The sequence below is a fragment of the Notamacropus eugenii genome, chromosome 2 (assembly GCF_028372415.1).
Source record: "Notamacropus eugenii isolate mMacEug1 chromosome 2, mMacEug1.pri_v2, whole genome shotgun sequence".
Lineage (NCBI taxonomy): Eukaryota > Metazoa > Chordata > Mammalia > Diprotodontia > Macropodidae > Notamacropus > Notamacropus eugenii.
The window spans coordinates 234576284-234593505 of NC_092873.1; the positions used below are offsets into that span (position 1 = coordinate 234576284).

Below are 17222 nucleotides of genomic sequence, written 5' to 3' on the forward strand. Positions count from 1 at the left end.
ACTATTTTACATGTATAAGCGTTTATAAGATACTGGAATTATATATGCTTACTTGAAACTTACTTACCTGAAAAACTTCATAGAATTATGTGATGTCATTTTTTCCCTATCTTGACCATTTTGCAAACCATAATTTTTACATATGTTTATAAAATTGTTACTTTTGGAAACATGTATCTAAAACCCCAAATAACAATAATGTGCATTAGTGACACCATAGAAATTATCCCTGACCAACGCACCCATTTTTCAGTACAGTTCTAGAAATGTTAGCAATAACAGTAAGACAAGAGAAAGAAATTAAATTCATAAAATGAGGCAAAGAAGAGACATGACTATTCTTAGTTGTCAGCGATGTGATCATTTATTTATAATATTCCAGGGAATTAGCAAAGAAACTAATTGAAGCACTGAGTACCTTCAATGAATTTCCAGACTTCACTTTAAAACCACAATCAACAGTATATCTGTACAATTAAAAAAAAAAGTCTGAAGGACCAAACAGAAAGTAAATTTCAAAATAACTACGAAATGTATAAAATATTTTGGAGTTATTCTGTCAAAGCACAGCTAATATTTGTGTAGCTTGGAATAAAAATGTTTCTTCAAGAAACAAAAGATAATATAATTGGAGCAGTCAGTGCTCATTGTTGGGTCATGCTAACATAATAAAGGTGATAATATTACCAGAGTTCATTTGATGATTTGATCATTAAGAATGAGCAATGGGGTACTTTATCAAATCTAATTGAAGTTGTAACAGTTCACTTGGGAGAACAGATGACCAAAGATATCAAGGTAAATAGTGCAAAAAATTGAGTGGGAGAGAATAGCACTTCTTATTATGTTATTCTATTATATATACATGTATATGTATATATAAAATATATATATTACATTATAAAGCAGCTGTCAGTGAAATCATATTTTACTGTTCAAAAAATAGAAAAAGGGTATCAATGCAGTTGACTTGACAAGGTCTAATCAGAAATACTGGGAGCTCACTTACTTATGTATGGAAAAGGTGAAAGCATAAGGAGAGGAACCTTCATGTGTTACTGGGAAAATTGGAAAGCAGTTTGGTAGAAATTAGGCTTAGACAATATCTTGTACAATAATGCAGAATAATATCCAAATAGATACATGACCTGAATATGAAAGATAATACCAATGGAATGTTGCAAAATTAGGAGATCTTATATACCTTTCATAGCTACAGTTGGTAGATGAATTCTTAACATAAGGAATAGATGAAACTGACCTGATAAAATGAATAATTTTGATTATGTGAAATAAAAAAGCTTTTGCACAAACAAATTTAATGCATACAGTTTAAGAATTGGAAGCAGTCAACTGGGAACTTTTTTTTCAATCAAATCTCTCTGATAAGGGTAGATATCCAAGACATATCATGAATAGAAATATGTAAGACCAAAAGCCATCTGCTAATAGTGAAAAAAATAATAATTTTTAAGAAAAATTTTAACTATTAATAACTAATATTGTAAACTTTTAAGAACTATATCAAAGAATGTTCCATTATCGAATAATTTAAAAAAATGAAAGTCAAGGTAACTCTGAAATTTCATATCACACAGTACCTGAAAAAATTGGCCAATGGTAACTCATATTTTTCCTGCCTTTCATTCATAAAAATGACTTCCCAAAGTCATTCTGTTTTCCTTAACAGAGCCAGAATTTGAAGCCAGTTATTTTGTCTCTGTGTTTTGCGATCTTTATTCTTATACTTTGCTGTTATTTAATGTTGTTTATAGAAGAAATCTAATGTTGTGAGGGGTAGTCTTTTATGCTTTGCTAAGAGAAAAGTACAAGTATCTTTTTTTTGTTACAACTCAATAGCATCTTTTCAATGAATGTTCTTGGATGTTAATTACTTCTCTAAATCAAGTCATAGCTCTCTAAGCGGTGATGCTTTGGCATCTCTTTCTTCTTTTTGTGACCTAGAATGTGTGGATGCTCTTGTATTCTGATAGTTATACCTAACTGAGTGTCTGCTGAGTTTCTTAATACTTTTTCTCCTCTATAGGCAGAATTCAGACAAATTTCTTTGGAAAAGCAACTACAGACCATGAGGGAAACTGACCACATGTTGCAGGTCTTGCAGGAAAGCCTAACTGAGCTGGAGAAACAACTCACCACCTACTTGACAGATAGAATAGGTGCCTTCCAGGTTCCACAGGAGGCTCAGGAAATTCCTCAGTTATGTAAAGTTTCTTAGCTTTCAAATATTGGTACAACGAATGGTTCCTATCAGTTGCTGGAGACAACATGTTTGATGCAGATGCAGCAATTTCATAATGCAGATCTTCTATTTTTATTACACCTTGTCAGGTCCAAGAGGCTTTATACACACCATGTGGGCAGCTCTTTAGAGCTTGTTTGAACTTCTCCTCCTATTAAGAACATATGGGAAATAATAATTATAATCACTCTTATTTATAGGGCACTTTAAGGTTCACAAAACAAAAATAAGGAACGTGGAGTTTTCAGCTATAAGAGATTTTCCGATCATTTCGTCCATCTTCCTCATTTTAGAGATGAGAATACTGAAGACCAAAGAAAGGTGTAATACTTTCCTTCAGGTAGCATGTGCCAGACTTGAGATTTCAAGTCAAACTGAAATGACTAAAACTATTGAAGGGAGATGAGACTCTCAACTATACAAATTATTGGCTCTCTCCTCCTACACCACCCCTACCACCACACCATCACGCAAATCTTTTCTTAGGATTGTTACAAGACAAAAAACATAAATGAGATTCAGATTCCTATTCTGTGCACAATGTTTGTAGATGTGACCAAGGCCTTTGACACTCACAAATTAGGGAAAATTATGTCAAAATTGGATTGCCCAGAGAAGTTCATCAGTATTGTATGCCAGCGTCACGATGGCAAGTTTGCCCAGGTTGTGGATAGTGGACAATGCTCTTGTGCCTCCCCAGTCATCAATGGAGTGAAACAGGGCTGTGTGCTTGCTCGCATGCTTGTTAGCATGATGTTTTCAGCCATGTTATCAGATACTTTCAGTGAGGATAAACACAGTCTCAAGGGCAACTACCGTACTGATGGTAAGTTCGTCCGTTTGAAAAGGCTACAAAGCTATGACCAAAGTGGAGGGAGTGTTGGTGCACGATTTTCTGTTTGCAGATGATTGTGTACTCAATGCAACCTCTGAAGCTGAAATGTAACAAAGTATGGATCAATTCACTGCTGACTGTGCTAAATGTAGCCTAATAATTAACAGCAAGAAAATACAGGTGCTCCCTCAGCCACCATCCATATGTAGAACTATCGGTTGCAACAAATGGAGAAGTTTTGAACTCTGTGGAAAAGTTCACTTACAATTGGTAGTGTATTTTCCAGGGATGTACACATTGACAATGAGGTCGATGCGCGCATTGCCAGAGCTAGCTCAGTGTTTGGGAGGCTCCAAAGAAAAGTTTGGGAGAGAAGAGGTATTAGACTGACTACCAAACTGAAGGTCTACAGATCCATTGTGCTGACCTCATTGTTGTATGCCTGTGAAATATGGACAGTCTACCAGTGCCATGCCAGGAAACTGAATTGCTTCCATTTGAACTGTCTTGGGAGGATTCTGAGGATCACCTGGCAGGATAAGCTACCAGACTCTGAGGTCCTTGCTTGAGCGGAACTGCCAAGCATTCATACTACATTTCAGAGAGCACAATTCCAATGGGCTAAGCACATTGTTCAAATGCAAAGTGTGTGTGTGTTCATCCTTTGTTGACGAAGAAGACCATGCTATCAGAGAAATAATGACATGACTTGCACTTAACTTAGTTTTGAGGGAGGACTGTGCAGGTCACCAGCCTCACTTCTCCTCCAGAATCATCTGAATCCAGTGAGGAGATATTCATCAGGATGACTGGAGATGACCCAGGATGAGGCAAATGGGGTTAGGTGACTTGTCCAAGGTCACACAGCTGGTGAATGTCAAAAGTTGGAGGTGAGATTTGAACTCAAGTCCTCCTGACTCCTGTTCTGCTGGCTCTATCCACTGCACTGTACGCTTGCCAAAAACTGTTTCATGGAGAAATCACATGGCATAGGCGATCACATGGTGGTCAGAAGCAGCAATGCAAGGAAACTCTCAAGGTCTCTCTCAAGAACTTTGGAATTGGTTGTGTGACATGGGAGACACTGGCACAGGACCGCTCAGCATGGTGTGCCCACATCAGAAAGGGTGCTATACTCTATGAGCAAAGCAGAATCAAGACAGCACAAAGTAAATGTGGGATGCGCACATTTGGAGTATCCACCCCCAATGTTCATATGACTATCTGTGCTCAATCTGTGGTAGAGCATTCCAAGCTCATATTGGTCTGATCAGCCACAGTCGGACACACAGAAATGTCATTTTATCATGGTAATGTCATTTTGGTCCTCTTCGAGAACGAAGGACAACAACCAGTTTGGTGATAATCAAGTAATTCTTGAAATGTTGGGGACTGGAAACTTAGAAAGAACCCTACAGATGTAAGACAAAGAAACCTTTTGTAGTGTCAATAATTGCCTCCAGATTTGTTTTGGAAACTAGCATCTCTTTAATATGGGAGTTTTATTAGATTGGCTGCTTTCAAGATTATTAACAGGACAGAAAGTAGAAACAAGATAAGGCCTTAAGTATTCAAAAATATTGTTAAAGAATGGCTTTAGGTTTGGTTGAACTTGCCCTGTTTTGGTTTTTTTTCTGTGTCTTCCCCATACATCGTTTGCTTTTGAACTTGTACCAATTTAACCAAGACGAGCTTACTGTTCCATTTATTCAAGTGGCCACTTCTCTGATCAACTGCTTGAAAAGCTTCAGAGGCAGGGAAGTACACTTTCCTGATTGAACTGGGGGAAGACGTCTCTAATGAAATAGTGAGAAAAGAAAATTAACATATGCCCAATCTATAAGGCCCTGGTCTTTATTGGATTTAGGCAAGTAAAGTAAAAATTCCTCATACACTTGAAGGAATGATTGAGACAACTGAATGAAGGGGAAAAGAGAAAGAGAAAAACACCTCATTTCTCATCCCATCTTCTTAAACAAGATTGGCTTAGATCATAGTGCACTAGCTAATTTTAAGACAACCTTAATCTTCTCTTATTGCATGTGGCACAATCCCAAATTCAATTGGCTCTGCAGAGTGGTACAATACAGTGTAATGTTGTATGGAGAAAGTATATCCATTCTTTGTTGCAGGGTATTTAATCAGGCTGATCTGCGACTATTCAGTAACCCATTTTAAATACAGTTGAGAAGAAAACCGGACTCAAATGATTCATGCTGAGACACTTTATGACGTCCTACTATTTTTCTTCTGTAATAAAATCATAGTTCATATTTCCATAGCCCTTTGAAGTTTACAATGTACTTTTATCACCATCAGCCTGCGAGATAAGTCATGTAATTATTACCTATTTCCAGATGAGGAAATTCAAGTCTAAGCCTGAAAGGTCTAAGAGATCTGCATAAAGGAATGCAAATCCAAGTTTCCTTATTGCACATAAGACATTCTACATTTTGCATGTCTGTAAAGGAGACATTCAACTTTTCTTGGCTTTAATTAATTGCTATTCCTTTATCACCTCTCAAATATGTGCCAGGCACTGGGGATTCAAGGACAAAATTTAAACAGTCTCTGTCCTGGCAGAAATCAGAATTTTTAAGAATGCAAAATATTTCTAAAATATAGACAAGGTAATGGGTTTGGGGAGAAAACATAAATAGCTGGGGCGTGGGATAAGGGCAGAGAATCTAGTAGGACTTCTTGTGGAAAATGGCACTTGAGCTGAGATTTGAAGAAAGCAAGAAATTCTAAGAAGTAGAGATGAGAAAGGAATGCATGCTAAGCATGCTAAGGGATGGAGTCAGGAGATAGAGGGCTAATAAGAGTAAAAGAGAGGAAACTAATTGAGAAAGCTATGTGAGGGCAGACAGGCCCTGGGGCCTGGGGACAGGATTACTGGCCTCAGGCAAGTGGCTTCTGGGCTAGCCCTCAGGTCCTTCTCTCTAGCCAGGCTTGGCAAATCAAGGTGGCCTTGATGATGTTTCCAACACGACTTTTGATGAAAACTTCAAACCTGTGTCTCTGGGAGCCTATCAGGTTTACAGCACCCACTGGTCTGAAGTACCACATGTGAAACCTAGACCAAAGGACTCCTTCCTTTCTCTCTCTCTTCTTCAGACCTCTTGGCTATTTCTGAAAAACTGGCCATTCCAACACTAGAGCACTACTGCCACTTCCGGTGGGGAATGGCAGGAGGAGATAGTCCAATCGGGAAGAAATGATGAAGAAAATTAATGCATAATGAGGTTAGAAAGGAATGTTGGGGGCAGGTTGTGAACGGTTGGCAAAGTGAAACAAAGGAGATCTGACCCTAGAAAGTCACTGGCCTGTCTGCTAAATAAGGGAGGAAAATTATGAGGGGATAGGATGTGATGAGGAGATACTTGGGGTGGGAAGCTGGTTGAAGAGGCAACAGTCCAGGTAAAAGGAGATGATAGCCAGAAACAGGTCATGTAAGTAAAGAGATGGGGAAAAAATAAAAGATACTGTTAAAACAGATTTGGCAACAAACAATTTATGTGTTGTATGGGGTATAAGAGAAGATAAGGATAGACCGACATTGGGAAGCTGAATTGTCTGGATAAATTATGGTGTTATCAACATGAAAAGGAAAATTCAGAAGATGAGTTGGGGGGTAGGAGGAAAGATAATGAGTTCTGATTAGGAAATGTGGAGATCTGGACAAGGAAGAATTTATGACCAAACAAGAGACAGGGAGCATTATGGGATGCAGAATGGATAATTTTGACTACACTTAATTAAAAAGTTTTTGCACAGACAAATCCAATGCAGTCAAGATTAGAAGGAAAGTAGAAAGCTGAGAAATTTTTTTCTTTTGGAGAAAGTTTCTCTGATAAAGTTCTAATTTCTCAAACATGTAGAGAACTGAGTCAATTTTTTTAAAGGTTACAAGTCATTCCCTAATTGATAAGTGGTCAAAGGATAGGAACAAGCAGTTTTCAGAAAATCAAAGCTATAGCCATACGAAAAAAATGCTCTGTCTCTATAGATTAGAGAAATGTGAATTAAAACATCTCTGAGATAATACCTCATATCTACCTATCAGATTGGCTAATATGACAGAAAAGGAAAATGCTAAGTGTTGGAAGGGACATTGAAAGATTAGGACACAACAAATTGTGGTATATGATTGGATGGAATACTAGTATGCTCTAAGAAATGATCAGCAGGATGAATCCAGAAAAATCTGTACAGACTTACATGAACTGATGCAAAGTGAAGTGAGTCTAATATTGGACACGGATCCAACAATACAGTGTGCTGATCAACTGTAAATGACTTAGCTGTTCTCAGCAATGCAATGAGCCAAGACAATTCTGAAGGACTCATGATGAAAAATGCTATGCGTCTTCAGAAAAAGGAACTGACAGAAGCTAAATGCAGATTGAAACATACTATTTTTCACTTATTTTATTGGCACGTGTGTTGCTTTTTGTCTGTATTTTCTTGTACAACATGACAAGTATGGAAATATGCTTTGCATGATTACACATATGTAACATATATCAGACTGCTTACTCTCAGGAAGGGAGAGAAGGAAAGAATTTGGAACTCAAACTTTTGAAAACCGAATGCTAAAGATAAAGAAAATTATCTTTAGATGCAACTGAAGAAAAAATAAAATATTATTAAGACTAGGACTTGAAAAAAAAAGGAAATGAGGGGTTCAAGATGCCTTCAGGACATCTAATTGAAATGTTCAATGGGCAGCTGGCAACACAAGACAGGAAAAAGACATTGTTTCCATCTAGTCTTGTTCCTTAGGTCCTTTCCATGGGAGCCGACCAGGTCATCAAGCTGGGGCAGCATTGAGAGAGAAGGCCCACAATATAGCCAGGGGGTAAAATCACCGTTAGGTACTGCGATATGGAGGATAAACAGCAAAGGGAATTAACTCAGAGGTAGGGGAGGTAGGTAGAAAGTCAGAGAGAAGAAAGAACAAAGAAGGAGAGGGTAGCCAACGGTTTCAAATGTTGAGACAGGTCAAAAAAGTACAAGTTTAAGAAATTTACCAATAAACAGAGTATTGGTAACTCTGGAGTAAACAGTTCCTGTTGAATTACGAGGCTGAAAGACAAATGGGAAAAAAAGAAAAAGATTAACAAGAGATCCCTGCTTTTGGAGGGGTGGATGTGAGCAGAGATTCCAACGTTTAGGTTCTCTGGTATCTCCTATCCAGGGATGGGGAATCTAACCCTCGAGGCTACATGTGGCCTTCTAGGTCCTTGGTTGCTGCCTTTCTTTTATTAAGGCGATTTGTTCTGTGAAGTTTGGATTCAGTCACAGGGCAACACTTGAGGGCCTAGAGGGCCACATGTGGCCTGGAGACCACAGGTTCCCCACCCTTGGATAGAATACTATTCCAAAACACACTCTGCTAGCTGATATCCAAGGTCCCTCTTGTTCATTGCTTCTACATAGCAATTCAAAACATATGGGCAGAAGAAAACACAATGAAGTTGGTCTCCCCTCTAGATTCCTTAAATCCTATAGTTTATATTCTTCTTTGCTTTCTCTTCCCCCAAAATCCAGTAACACTGATTTCTGTTCTCTTACATTCTAAACAAAGAGGCAAGGCAGGATATACTAGTATGTACACTGGTATGTCATTCTGTACTGAAACACAGGTATATACTATAAGACAGGGTATCTCCACTCAATGTGGTTTTTCCTAGGTTTCTTTGCATCAGAACCACCTAAGAAAAATAAATTGCCTCAGAACACATTACGTTGAAGAAAGATACTATTCATAGCAAAGTATTTTGTTAACTAATTGACCAGAGAAAGACAAAACTCTAAATAAATCAGTAGAATAAGAATAAGGGTATTTTTTATCTTCATTTATTTTTGCCTTTGTATTCTCTAACCTGGTAACTGGTGCACAGTGGGCATTTCATATACATTTATGGAACGAAATGGAAAATTGGCTGCATCTATGAAGCCAAAAGAAAGTAAAACTCAAGTACATGAAAGAAAACTTCTGCAAATATGTAATAATGTTAGAACAAAATAAAATTTAGTTATTTAAAACTGAAATAGTCTCAGAGAAAAATGTGATTCAGAACTGTAGAGAATGTTTGATCAAAGGTGGATAGAAAAGTATAAGCATTTCATTGTTCAAAGAAACTTAGGTGAATCTGAATTCACCCTTACTACTACTTCCTAATATTGAGAAAGAATGGACTTTTCTAATGAGCTAACACTAATATTGCAACACAACACATAATTACCAAAGTTTAGAGCTTCTTTTACCTTTTCAAAAACCTGCATAATAACAGTGTTAGACTTACAGAGGGGATAGGGGAAGGAAACTGAGTATTTTAACTACTGTTAAAATACTGTCCAAAGCAAAATTAAATGTTAAACCATGTATTTGCATGTTCACATAATTATTTCAATTCTTTGATGATCTATGATCTCACTGACTTATATACTTTCTCTAAAAACTGCTAATCACAAGCTGTTCAAAAGCCTTCTTATCCTACATAATTCTTGTCAATGGAGTTCCATATTAACAGGGCCCTGGCCAATAAAGTCCTAATCTCAGAGTATCTATGTTGTCTTCTGCCTGGTGGCAACCCATGTGGAAGACACTTAGGATTCTACTTTGGGAAATCATGATGCTTGAAGTGATTAGAAAAGCCCTGTTCCTTAATGTGGAGCCTGCACATCCTATAACTGGTTTCGATGTGCTAACCAGAGACAGACTACTGATTACCTGATGAGTGAAGAAAGGTACATTGAGAAGATACTAGAGCAGGCCAAAACAAGTCTCTTGCCCTTCCCCTTCTACCATCTGCTGGCTATGTATGGGCACGGAATCATACTGTCTCCCCTCCTGGAGCCAAGAACACCATCCTTTGCTTTTGCCTACTCATATACCCCAGAAATTCAAACAATTAACATATCATAATTGTCCACAATTATATATTGACAATAGATCATAAGTATGTGGCATCGTAATATGTAATATAATGTACATTTTATTATATATTATTGTATTACTTAAAGCAAATCATAATCATCTGCAAAAGTTTTAAAAAAACATCACCTATGTATATTCATTATTCACTTTCCTATTCAAAACATGAAAAGTTACCAGTCAGGGTATACAAGTACCCTCAAGTGAGATCTTTTGTGTTATGATGCATATTGTGTTCAAAGAGAACTGAACTGAAGTTTGAGAATGCCTTGTATCACTTCAAAAATCTTATACCTTAGATGACATCTAGTAAGATTTGGGGTGATGACCACCAAAGAATATCACAAAGGCCAAGGGATGCAACTATGTATAGTTTTGTGGTTGGTTTATAGAGAAAAAAAGATAGTGTTTCTAAACAGGTGTGGTTTGCAAAGTAACATCAGTTCTGCAATCTCAGTAGAGAAAAATATTGACCAGTTTCCAATTTTCCCCAAGTGTTTAAAAATATCTGGGCATGTGTTTGTTTTCATTTGTACTGCTTCATTTGCAGGAGAGTGAAGTGCAATAAAACAAGGCAGGCATGTATAGTTTTTACTGCATAAAAGTGAGCATACACAGATATTTGGGATATTTGGCCCAGTGGAAGTCAAAGCCTCGCCCTTTAGGTAAGAAATCAAACCCCATTGCTCTGAAGTTCCAATAACCACCTAGACAAGTGGGCCCACCATAGAGGATAAGGTTCTTGGTTACTTCTTCCACTAAGACCACTCTGCTCTGAGTTCAGTTGGATACAAAGTGTCAGATGGAGAATCTCTCCATTGGGTGCCTGCAAGTCATAGGGCACCGAAGATATCACAGATGAAGCTCCCACAGTGGAGTGTTCCCTCTCAATTTCAAACCTAAATGCTAGGGTCAAATTGAAGAGATCCCCAGAAGGAGGATTAAAAAGTATACCCAGGGATGCCAAACGAAATGAAGAAAAAGAATAGCTCAATGAAATCAAATACCGCGATCAGGGAAACACTTTGTTAAGGTCACCTTTCTGTGGACACGGGAGGAAGAAAGTAGCATTCAGCTGGGCTGAAGGCTGATCCAGCCCTGCCAAGGCAGAGTTTCTGAAAGTGCACAAACTTCCGGTTTTTGCAATGCAATCTACAAAGCCAGTATAGACCCACTAATGATACCATTTCTTCTACAACAGGCAACTTTTCATTTCCTCAATAGAATTCCCTTGACTGGAAATGCCCTTCTCCTTAGGTCATCTATCATACCAACGTCATTTATAACAAAGAAAAGGTAATCACAGAAATATTATATCAAGATAATGAAAAGAAGTGTTGGTTTGATGGGGGGGGGGGAGCAAGGGAGGCATTTTCACAGCTTGCTTCTAGACCTCTTTTATAATCACCAATATTTACAATATTTAGGAAATATGTCAGTATGACAATTAGCTTTGATACAGGTTTAGAAAATCATTAACTTGGGAATTACACAACATTCTGAAGGTCACAAAATACATCTGGCTCACTGGGAATACATCAGAAGCATATATACAAATGAGAAGATGTGGTTGTCAATCGAAATTTAGTTATACTAAACTAGAAAAAATTGTGTGGGCCTGGAGTTATCTTTAAACTAAATATAATTGAGAGGACTAAAACAGAGATGAGACAATTACCATTCACTGAACAAAGCTACATATTAAATCTAAGACAAACACAAAATATCATCGGTCATTAGGTCATAATATAATAGTAATTTCAATCCTCTCCACAGGTCTCTGACTCTACCTCCACAAACACTGTTGACCTCATTTAAGGGATGATAGTGAAATGACCTGCCCATTATGAACTGGTATCAAACCAAATTCTATCTAATTTCAAGGTCCACAGTTCCTTTTCCTACTCTGTACTACATTGCCCCAACATCCCCTTTCATTTTCTCTTAGATAATTGACAATTTACCTAAAAATTCCTCGCCTTTAAAAAAAAGCATGAAAGTGAAGAATATGATGAAAATTATATAAAACCTAAAATGAGGCTTGTGACAGTAAAGTTTTTTGGATTCCAAGAACATCAAAAATGGTAGGAGAAATAATAGCCCTTTTTTGCAAGATTTTGATCTATGATTCACTCACAGTCATGCATATCACCTCATAACATTTGTTACCTAAAGAAATGAAAGGCATACATTTAGTCTTTTTCATGAAAATTCTAAAACTTTGTACAAAGAGAGGTGATGGCCATTATCCAGAAACACCAGTCAGGCGAGGGAGCTATAGAGGGAAATTTATAGAAATAACAGGCATTCCTCAACTGTTATATGGTCAAAGGATATTAGCATGCAGTTTTCAGGAAAAGTAATCAGTTCTCTATAGTCATATAAAAAAATGCTCCAAAGCACTAGTGATGAGAGAAATGAAAATTAAAATAACTCTGACCTACTACCTCACACCTGTCAGATTGCCTAATGTGACAGAAAAGGAAAATGACAAATGTCAGAGGGGATGTGAGAAAAGTCAAACTAGTAATGTACAATCAGTGAAGTTGTATATTGATTCAACCATTCTGGAAAATAATTTAGAACTATCCCCAAAGGGCTATAAAACCATGCATACCCTTTGACCAAGAAAAATGCCACTACTAGGTCTATATCCCGAAAAGATTTTTTAAAAAAGGAAAAAGACCTATGCATACAAAAATATAGCAGTTCTTTTAGTGGTGGCAAAAAATTGGAAATTGAAGAGATGGCCATCGATTAGGGAATGACTGAACAAGTTGTTATTGATGAACAGGATGCTCTCAGAAAAGCATGGAAAGATTTACACGAACTGATGCAAAGTGAAAAGAGCAGGACCAGGAGAACATTTTACACAGTAACAGCAATATTTTATGGTGAACTACTATGAATAACTTTAGCTTTCTCTGCAATACAATGATCCAAGACAATTCTGTAAGGCTTATGATGAAAGATGTTGGTCCATCTCCAAAGAACTAGTACAGCCTGAATGCAGATCAAAGATACAACAGATGTATGTTTGACATAGAGTAAAACATACATAGCTTTTTAAATGGTCGCCCAAAAAGGTATCATCGTACCTATCCATCCATGTGGACATCTAAGGTTAATGATTGAGGGTAAGTGGGGGCTAGGGGGAGAAAAAAGAGTTAAAAACCTTCCCCATCCATTAATAGGCCTCTGACAACACCTTTTTTTAATTTCTAATGAGATACTGGGTCATGACAGTCATGCCCTCAAGCTCTGAAAAGTATATATATACTCTGAGGTGAGGTTTTACTTTGGACTAATTTTTTGGAAGAAGGTTTCTATATGCCAGATGAGACTCTGGGCAGCCATTTTAAGAAGCCCCCCTGCTTTGAAAACCCAGATGTGTTGGGGCTTCTCTCTCTGGTAATGATATATGTCTTCTCTATGTTCAGACAGTTGGAAGCCCTGTCTGTTGGTCTTTCTGGTTGTAATTTGTTTTTATTTTCTCTGAAGTTCAGGGTGCTGACTTTTTCCCCTGAACTAAGTGAATGACATATGTGCTTGATTAAAGTAGATTGCTGACCCCTCAAAAGTTGCTTTTCTTTTAGAAAAGTCGATCAAAGAAGCTGTCTATGCCAGGGTCCTTACTGATACCGAACATGACAAAGCACTCTATGATTCAAGGGCAATCTAAATGTTACCATCACATAAGATGAGAAACAAAAAGGCATTTGATCACCTAAAGTACTTGGTGTTATAGGAAAGACCCTATGTACCTTGTTTGGAAAGAGAAGAATTCATTATCAATGGTGAGATTTTTAAATGATCTTATTGATCAATAGTGAACTAATTGTGTGATACTCTAAAATCCTAATTTCCTTGGTGAAAACAATAGTACCTTGGAAAAAGATTGCTCAACCTATTTGTATTGGAAAAATAAAATAGATGGGGGAAAATAAAACATATTTCCTAAAATATGGCTTACATTTGATCTGGCAGTCCTTTGCCCAGCTATTAATAGACAGACTTATCTTGGATAAGTGATACAGACAGACAAGGACTTATTGAGGAGATGATCATTATGATCCCAAATATTTTACTCTTCTCTAACACATATTTTTCCAACAGACTAGATCATAGCATGGGCAAGTGAAGTAGCTAGCACAAGAAATGACAAGGATAGCTCAAGTAATATCCTGGGGTCTCCTGCTAGATAGTAATGACGACCACAAACATCCTTGAGCACGCTGGGCTAACACCCAACATATGGAAGAATATATGGAGAAAAGTGGATCAGTATTACCATGTACGAAGAACCACGGAAAGGGGATGACCAGAAACAATATAGAAAATTAATGAAATCGTAGATCCACCAAAGTGGCTGCACCAAAGAAATCATGGTTAGGAAACCAGAAGCAAAGGTAACTACAGTATATCACACTGAGCTTGTGTCTACACACAAACTAATTTCACCATGGGGGAGTTTTTCCTTTGTTTTTCCCTTTTGGTAGAGAAAAAGGTAGCTAAATTGGTTGATCATTTTTCAAAGTCACACCAGACTGGGTTTTCTTTCCTCTTGCAGGCTTTCTGAGCAACACATTCTGGGATGAATTTAAAAAAGAGAGGCCTAAATTCCTAACAATTAAACAGAGAGTGACTTGATCACAGAGTTGCCATTCAAGCTGGAAGAGTGGAGATATAGACATTGATTCATTTATACAGGTATGAAAAAGGGAGAAAGGTATTGAAATTGGTGAACAAACATATTAGGACCAATAAAATTCAAATGGAGGATTTTACAGCACAACTTGAAAATGCCAACTTGAAAATGATTTACATAAACTGGCACACATCTATGACATTTTCCATTCTGTAATCACAGCCATCACAACGTATTATGTTCAACCATATTGAAGGAGTCTTTTCCTTACTCCTTACTCCAATAATACTTCTACCTGATCCTGATTATATCTTGTATGTTATCTTTCCCTATTAGAGTATGAATGCCTTGATGCTAGAGTTTGTTTTTGCATTTCTTTTTATCTCCAGTGCTTACCACAGTGCCTGCCACGTAGTACACATTAATAAATGATAGTTGAGTGATGGACTGACTTCAATCACCCATCTGAAATGCATCTGATATCAATCTCTCTACCCCCAGATACTACTGACCATGATGATAATATTCTGCCACAGTCCTGGATGATGTGCTTGTGAACCTGAGGTCTTAAAAGTTGTCAATTAAGAACAAGCTCTGGAAAGTCCAGCCAAAGGAAAAAAAAAAAGATGTGGAACATAGGCTAGAGAATAGACTCTGTCTTATGCCTGACAACCAACTGACTTCAAGTTCAAGGGCTTGTTACCAGAAGGTTAGCCATAAAATGATCAATTTGTCTTGGCCACCATAGTACCTTCTGAAATTCCTTTACCAAACCTAGCAAGACTTCAATCTATGCTGGTAAACAGACTACCAATTTAGATAAAATTACAGATCTTATTAGGGGAGAAAGGCAAGAGGAGAAATGTTAGTAAGAGAAATACTAATAATATTCTCTACACCACCAGATCTCTATAATTTCCCCACTTTAGGAAACTCCTTGGCTTGTAACACCGCCCCCCCGCCTTGATGCACATGTGGATCTATTATCTTCTCAGGTTACGAAGCTCCTTGGTATATGAACTTCCTTCATTAATACAGGTCAACATGACATCTGTAATTTAAAAGTCTTAAGAGAATTGTCCGTGGCAAGAAAAGTGAAGGGACATATACAGAACGACTCAGCACAATAATATGTTTTAGAGGAATCGGATGAATCCAGGCTATCCTGACTCCAAGGCCAGGCTACCTAGCCTACTAATGAGACTACTATCCAGTTCAAAAGATTCCACTGAGATTTGGATGTCAGTACTGGCCTTTGCTTTAAAACTAATATTCACTATTATTAAGCAGTTTCCAACCTTACTTACAATGCAAATTTTAAGAACAGACTAGATTTTGGTAAATCTATTTGCAACTCTAAATTGTGATCCAAGTACACTTGGATTTAAAATGTTAAAATCTTGCTGAGCCATTTTCAGTGCTGCACCTCTTTTCTCACAATACCACATTAACAAAGAAATTTTTCTCAAAATTCCTATTTTCATATATCTTATACTGACCTGATGCAAGGCAATTTGGCTTTTAAATGACTCCATCTTTCATTCATAACATTGATTTTATGTTGGAGGGTGGCTGCTGCATTGGAATTTCCAAGGGCCTTGATCATATTTTCCTGTTGTTTTTCAACGATATTTTTCCAAATATCGCTGTGTGGGTTGATTTCTGCCTGTATGTCCCATTAAAATAAGAAGAGAAAAATGCAAATGTTAAGTAATAGTAATTTATTATTCTGCTAGATAAAGACAATAGTTTTTACGATCATCAATTACCATGATGTTTGGACTTAACCAGCGACTTTGATCTTCCTCATAACAAAGCCAATCTTCTTCAAACAGTCGAATGTTTTCAAACATAAACAAGGGATTTCTTCAAAGCCTACAACTTCTGAATTCCAGTCCAGTCCCACGCAACAAACGTTTATTAAGTACTCATGATATGCAAGGTACTGAGAGAAACTGTTTGAATCAATCCCAAGAAGTTGGCAATCTACTTTGGGGCTATAACCACACATCTAACAAACCGAGGAAGGCACCAGTAACTAGGGTAGTGGGAGGGTACGAGAGAAGCAATGACTGGCCACTGGAATTCAATTCAGTTCAGGTTAACCTAGCATTTAATTTCTCTCTGAAATTGTTTTCATTTGCATAAAAGAAAAATGTCTGAGGGTTCCATCTCTGCTGAAGTATATATATTCTAAATGTATACATAAAAATTGCTGATTTCCCTTCAAATGAAAATATGAGCTACTGCTTCCTTTGGGAACTTAAAAGTGATGTGTACACTAAGAAAGATGTGTGAGCTCAGGTCAGTCACAGCTTTTTTGTCCTTAGTTTGTTCATCCGTAAAATGACCAAGTTGTACTAATGTTCTAATATTCTTGGTGTCCATAAGAACATGAATTCATGATATTTATCCGTTTGATACATGAAGACTGATAACAAATGGAATTCAATTAAACTCTATTATAGATGACAAAATACAAAAAAATATTCCTATGCTGTAGAATTGTTTTCTGTCACCACTATCAAACATC

At 37.2% G+C, this 17222-nt stretch overlaps 1 protein-coding gene across 2 annotated transcripts in view; it reads right to left on the reverse strand.

Moving 5' to 3' along the window:
- Positions 1 to 336: 336 nt before the first annotated feature.
- LOC140526968 (utrophin-like) overlaps positions 337 to 17222 on the reverse strand; it is a 74294-nt gene continuing 57408 nt past the window's right edge. The window contains exons 14-15 of one of the 2 annotated variants that reach the window (XM_072643582.1): positions 16189 to 16355; positions 337 to 2414 (exon numbers count right to left, since the gene is read on the reverse strand). In XM_072643582.1, the coding sequence (XP_072499683.1) occupies positions 2390 to 2414; positions 16189 to 16355 (192 nt within the window). In that variant the 3' untranslated portion in view covers positions 337 to 2389. The other variant, XM_072643584.1, reaches the window with a different exon arrangement.